The sequence below is a fragment of the Pocillopora verrucosa genome, chromosome 2 (genome assembly GCF_036669915.1).
Source record: "Pocillopora verrucosa isolate sample1 chromosome 2, ASM3666991v2, whole genome shotgun sequence".
Lineage (NCBI taxonomy): Eukaryota > Metazoa > Cnidaria > Anthozoa > Scleractinia > Pocilloporidae > Pocillopora > Pocillopora verrucosa.
Genome location: NC_089313.1, coordinates 17592768 through 17599002, shown reverse-complemented (window position 1 = coordinate 17599002; position 6235 = coordinate 17592768). Strand labels below are relative to the sequence as shown.

Below are 6235 nucleotides of genomic sequence, written 5' to 3'. Positions count from 1 at the left end.
ATAGACAGAATTATATACGTAGTAGGGAGGGGTAAGTTCTCACGGACCTGGCTGTCACTCATTTTGGGATATTTAGGCCAATATATCATAGAAGACGGCATTTCATGGATTAAATACTAAATTTTTTAACTTCCTAATAAGCGCCAAGTAAAAAGCAGGGTACTGTTAATCTAAATGTATAATTGGAATTTCTTTCACCTCTGTCATCCTATCCTTATTTTTATTATGAGGTGTCATTTTAGGGGTGTTGCTGGAGGTCATGTCATGTCAGGCTTCACGAAATACAGAAGACTGTAAGGGTGGGGAGCTCAGGGAATGACTTGTCCATATAGGATGGAACTTCTTCTCCGTTTTTCGCTCAAGAAAGGTGAGCAGAAAATAACTAAGCACTATGTACGAGACAAGTATTTTTTTTTCTCTTAATTGATCAATTTTTGGGTAAAAAAAAATTTTAGGGTATGTCACTAGCTCTCTGTACCCCCCTGCCAAATTTGTGTTCCAATCAGGTCCTATCTTTGTTCTGAAGGTTCAAAATGGCAGACGAGTTGAGATTCGATGGCCGTGTAGTTCTTGTAACAGGGGCAGGAGGAGGGCTCGGGAAGGAGTATGCACTCGCCTTCGCTTCCAGAGGCGCCTCGGTTGTTGTCAATGATCTTGGTGGAGACGCAAAGGGCGGAGGAAAAAGCAGTGCAGCGGCCGACAAGGTTGTTGAAGAGATCCGCTCTAGTGGAGGAAAAGCGGTAGCTGATTACAACTCCGTGGAAGACGGCGAAAAAGTTATACAAACGGCATTAGATGCATTTGGTCGGATTGATGTCCTCATCAACAACGCTGGGATTCTTAGAGATCGATCGTTCGGTCGCATAAGTGATGTCGATTGGGATCTCGTCCACCGTGTTCACCTCCGAGGATCGTTCAAAGTGACCCGAGCAGCTTGGCCTCATATGCGAAAACAGAAGTATGGTAAGATCATTATGACTTCCTCAACCTCTGGTGTGTTAGGGAATTTTGGTCAAGCGAACTACAGCGCAGCTAAAATGGGTCTTATTGGTCTAACTAACACATTGGCCATTGAAGGAGAAAAGTATAATGTGGTCTGTAATACTATTGTTCCAACTGCTGGATCAAGGTTGACTAAGGGAATACTGCCCCCTGATGTCTTTGACGCCCTTAAACCAGAGTATATTGCTCCTTTTGTTGTGTATCTTTGCCATGAGAGCTGTCCAGAGAGTGGTGGTGTCTTTGAGATGGCTTCAGGTTGGGGGGCACAGTTAAGGTGGCAGGAGAGTTCAGGGGCAATGCTAAGAAAAGGTGGTGTTACTGTGACACCAGAGATGGTGAGAGACAACTGGGGTAAGATCACTGACTGGTCTGGTCCTGTGAAGCCAAAGTTAAGGGGTGATGCCATGACTGATCTGATCCCAATAATCCAAGAAGCTAACACAACAGTACCAGAAAGTGGAAAAGCTTCAAGCAAAACACTGGAAATTCGAGAGTCACAGTGTACTTTTGAAGCCAAGGATGTGATCCTGTATGCACTTGGGGTTGGGGTCACTGTGCAGGAAGACTCATCTCACCTTAAGTTTCTTTATGAGGGATGTGATGACTTTTGCACCTTACCTACCTTTGGAGTAATTCCAGCTCAGGTGTGTCAAATCATTGAAGAGCAATTTTCAATTTTTGAGAGCAAAGTAATCTAAGATTGCACTGGTTTTGCATTACTATGCCTTCTGCTTGGTTAAGAAGAATTTTATTATCTTTATAAGAAAACAGTTTATTTTATTTTTTTGTTTTTCCTTGGCAGTCAGCAATGAATACTGTTATTGTGAGAGCAGTGGAGCAAGCTGGACTTCCTTTTAATCCAGCAAAGGTAAACTGAGTAAAATAAATGATCTATGACTTTCCAATGACACGCCCTGTCCTGGTAATAAACTCCCTTTCTTTTCACCATTTTGTAACCCCCTTCAGTTCTAGGCTCATCTATTTTTAACCTTTTCACTCCCAAGATCTTATTAGTAATTCTCCTTACTGACTGCTGTACAATTCTTATGATTTTAGTTCTGAGACTTTGTTACTGGATCAACTGATAATCCCCTATTTGATATTTCTCTTTATTCTTATCACTTGTCTGCTTGAAACTGTATGGATATTGTAGGAGAAATTCTCTCTTGGTCACTCATGGGAGTTAAAGGGTTAACATTAATCCCCATGCTTTAACACGTTGTCACTAAAAACTCAATCTAGAGTTAAATCTTTAATTCATTTTATCACCCTTGTTCTCTTATAGCTCCTCCATGGGGAACAGTATCTGGAACTTTATAAACCCTTGCCTACTTCAGGAACCTTGACAAGCAAAGGAGAGGTTGCTGACATCCTTGACAAAGGGAAAGGAGCCATAGTGCTGGTGAACATCACTAGTTATGACAGCAGTGGTGAAGCAGTGTGTTTCAATCAATTCTCCATCTATATTGGTGGTGCTGGGGGGTTTGGAGGAAAAAAGCGCTCAGAGCATTCCAAGCCTCTCGTTACAATGCCAGCCCGTGCACCTGATGCCAGTGTCAGGGAGAAGACTGACATTTCTGTAGCAGCAATTTATCGGTTGAGTGGTGATCTAAATCCAATACATATTGATCCAGATTTTGCCCAGTTAGGAGGTGGAGTGAAAGTTTTCTTTATTTTATGTTTCTTCCACATTGAATATGCAGTTCTTAAAAAAAAAATCAATTGTCAAGCTAATGAACAATTCCTCACTAGCAACATGTATTGCCCCTGAGAGCAACTTAAAGGTTTCAATAACTTTTTCCATAAGCTGCTAATGGTGTAGAAGTAGTGTGTGGAAAAGGGGCATAAGATGAAATCCAAACACAAGTTCCTGCTTGCAGGCTAAACAGATGGCAGTAAGAGGTCTTATAAGCAGTGGTAGACCACTGATAAATGGCTTTACCCCTGACAGTCCTTGCCCAAACAGTATCACTGGGCAGGGAACAGTTAGGCTAAGTTTCAAAAATTAACAACACTCAAACTTCTTGGGATTCTAAGATTCAGACTTTTATTCAAATGCTCAACCTCCCTGTGTAGAATTTACAGGGGTCTTGGACTTGAAGGATTGTTTGGGTTTGATCTCTTGAACATCAATATTTACCATTTCTTACATTGCATATTGAAAATTCATCAATTGTTTGTGACGTTCACAGGTTTTTCCTGCCCTATCCTTCACGGTCTTAGTACATTTGGTCACGCTGCTCGTCATGTGCTGAAGCAGTATGCAAACAATGATGTTAGCAAATTCAAGGCCATTAAAGCAAGGTTTTCTAAACCTGTTTTCCCTGGTCAGACACTGCAGACTGACATGTGGCGCAATGGCAACAGGATTTCATTTCAGTGCAAAGTGGTTGAAAATGGTAATGTGGTGCTGTCAGGGGCATATATTGACTTGAAGGATGTCGATGTTGCTGTAAAGAAAGTGCCAGTGAGTAACGTGCTCCAGTCTAGAACTTCTGTGCCTAAAGAATATTTATGCTAAGAAATTTGGTTGTGAGTGGCTTGAGAGAAAATCGGCAAGGAAGAATTTGACAATAAACAGTGCTACATAGACATGTATGCTTTTATAGACTTCCAGCAGCATAGAATCACACTTAATTAGTGGATCATAGTGTTTAATTTTGGTATTCATGTCACCTGACTAAAAAATTAGTGTGCCATAATTATGAGAGGACTATATGGGCAAGTGTCAGTTCAACCCTTCAACTCCCAAGATCTGATTGTTGATTCTCCCCTCTAGCTGTTACACATTTCCTTGTCAATTGGTTGTAAGACTTTGGTGTTAGATCAAGATAACAACATCTACCTGATAAGTTTGAGCATTCTCAATACCTGTTTTCTGGTTAGTGTATCGATATTGTTGGGAGAAGTTACATTTTAAGGATCTACATATTTTTCAATCTCTACAGGACATAAATGCATTGGTGTCCCACCCAAGCAAATCAGGCCTTAAGAGTGAAGCTCTGTTTAATGAGATCAGCAAACGAGTCTCAGACCACCCAGAACTTGTCAAGAAGGTCAAAGGTGTCTTTGAATGGAACGTGACAAAAGGGGGGAAGACTGCTGGTCAGTGGACTGTGGACCTTAAGAGTGGATCTGGGTCTGTGACAGTGGGTCCTTACAAGCAAGGCAAGCCAGACTGTAGTATAACTGTGGAAGATGACGACCTTTCCTCCATGGCGACGGGAAAGTCAAACCCTCAACAGTTGTTTATGAAGGGGAAGTTGAAAGTGAAAGGAAACATCATGCTCACTGCAAAATTGGCTCAGTTGTTCAAGGATAATGCCAAAATGTAATGGCAAAGAAAAAGTGATGAGAACATGACTATTGTGTGATTGAAGATAGAGTTAATATTGCAAAAAAAATTGTGTAGCTCTTCATCTTAATGAATAACAGTGACTACCTACATCTTTAAATAAATGATTACATTTTTGGAAAGGGAGGTATTGTAGGTTCCCTTTGAGATCTAAGTTTGACCTTTAAGTCAAAGTAGCTTTCGACAGTCTCAATGAGGCCAATCTAATTTATCAATTCAGTTGATAAAACTTATAATTGATCAAAGCACTGGAAGTTGTTCAGTATGGTTAGCTTGCTTGTTGACATACTTACCAAAAGGTGCACCCTGATCTGCGAGACAACTGGTAATTTACTGAAGTTTCACCCTGTTCCAAATATTATTTTATACCATGATATTCCTGATGGTTTTGGGTGTACTATATTATGTAGTTTTCCACGGTTCGGAGTTAACATTCATTGGTGATTATAATAGTTCCTTTGTAGTATTATTTCCAATTTTTAAGGCTCTAACGGGAGATTTTTTTCACAATAAATACGAGCAAGAAGTATACTTCTAACCTCTACGCTTGGATCGAATCTTAACTATGAAACTTTGATTAAGGAGAAATATTTATTACGTAATCAAATTATTTTAAGATTGGTCTCCTCCTGGGGCTCTTACTTCTTAAGATTCGACCAATCACAACTGACGCAGCCTAGTCGGCTAATTAGAGCACCCCACTCCCCCCCCGTGGAGTTTTTATTTCTCATCAGACACCAAAATTCCTGCAACGACAGTATTCAAAACTTCTCTTGATAGATTTCTTAGCTTGATTAGGCTATAGTGTAAAGAATCTGTACTTTCTGAGTAAAAAATCGAACCCCCCCATCACAAAATCATGGGTACCCTCCCGTCTTTTCCCCCGCTTTTTTACTCCCCGAGATAGTTCCGCGCGTTCCCGAAGTTCATCATTTAACGGCGACTAATGCCATAAGATGAGTACTGTCATGTTCTGCTGTATTTCTTCCTCTCACTAACGCAGCCTTCAAAATGACAGCTTTTGATCTGTTACCTAAGTAAGCTATTGATCGTGTTTTAAATAGGAGCCGAGTCAAGTTGGCATGCCCGCCGACTTCTGCTTCCTGTTTGCGTTGAAAACGGGAAGTGTGACGCTTTTGTAGATGGAAATGCCCTTTGAAAAATGAGATCTTTTCTTAACGAAACTGTTTTCTTTTCATTCAATAAGCCAAGAGAAAATAGAGGGCTGATTCTGAACACCGTCTAGCATTTTTCGGCCAGTCTGCCTCGCAGTTTGATTGCGAGTTCTAGTATTGCAAGTGAAATGACTATGTAAAGTTCAATGATAGCGATCTCGTTAGAAATTCTGAACTTGAACTTTGTTGTTGGCCGAAGGCGGAAGAGGCAATTGTTTTTCATTTTGCTTTTGAAAACCATAGTCTTCCGCGAAGTACTGTCAGAATGGAAGTCTCAAGATCATCCCCACGTGATTCGCATATTTAATTTTTGAGTGAGCGCAAAAGCTGTGCAAAGATTCAACTTGAAAAGCTAACTGCGGAAAAGTTTATTTTCGACCTTTAGTGGAAGAAACTGTAACGTATTCTTCCGAACCAAATTTTAACAGCTACTTCAGCTGAAATTTATATGAAAATAGAGATGCAGAAAAAGTTGAGGTGTCATTTAGCCTTTGATTATGCATTATTTACAGCATAAGACTATTACACCTGTTTGTTCTAAATTGAGAACATTGTGTTTTCATTTCATCCACCAATTGCGTTCGGTTTGGTTAGCAACGAAGCTGCGAAAAGTTCTCATAACGTCAGTATCCCTCTTAACTACCAGAATTTGGAATGACTTCTGTTGTTTACCAAATGGTTTCCACTGGAGATCAAGTTTAGA

The 6235-nt window shown here is 40.4% G+C and overlaps 1 protein-coding gene across 1 annotated transcript; it reads left to right on the top strand.

Moving 5' to 3' along the window:
- Window positions 1-348: 348 nt before the first annotated feature.
- On the top strand, window positions 349-4886 carry LOC131792835 (peroxisomal multifunctional enzyme type 2-like). Its single transcript, XM_059110243.2, has 6 exons — window positions 349-367; window positions 527-1646; window positions 1805-1870; window positions 2288-2654; window positions 3195-3469; window positions 3951-4886. Exons 2-6 carry the CDS (start codon window positions 534-536, stop codon window positions 4335-4337), a joined length of 2208 nt encoding a protein of 735 aa, XP_058966226.2. The 5' UTR covers window positions 349-367; window positions 527-533; the 3' UTR covers window positions 4338-4886.
- Window positions 4887-6235: the final 1349 nt, after the last annotated feature.

Excerpts from the sequence above, each read along its gene's own strand:
- LOC131792835 (XM_059110243.2), top strand. The coding sequence starts at position 534 with ATGGCAGACGAGTTGAGATTCGATGGCCGTGTAGTTCTTGTAACAGGG. Across the intron at positions 1,871-2,287 it reads TTCCTTTTAATCCAGCAAAG|CTCCTCCATGGGGAACAGTA; the intron begins GTAAACTGAGTA and ends GTTCTCTTATAG. Across the intron at positions 3,470-3,950 it reads TTGCTGTAAAGAAAGTGCCA|GACATAAATGCATTGGTGTC; the intron begins GTGAGTAACGTG and ends CAATCTCTACAG.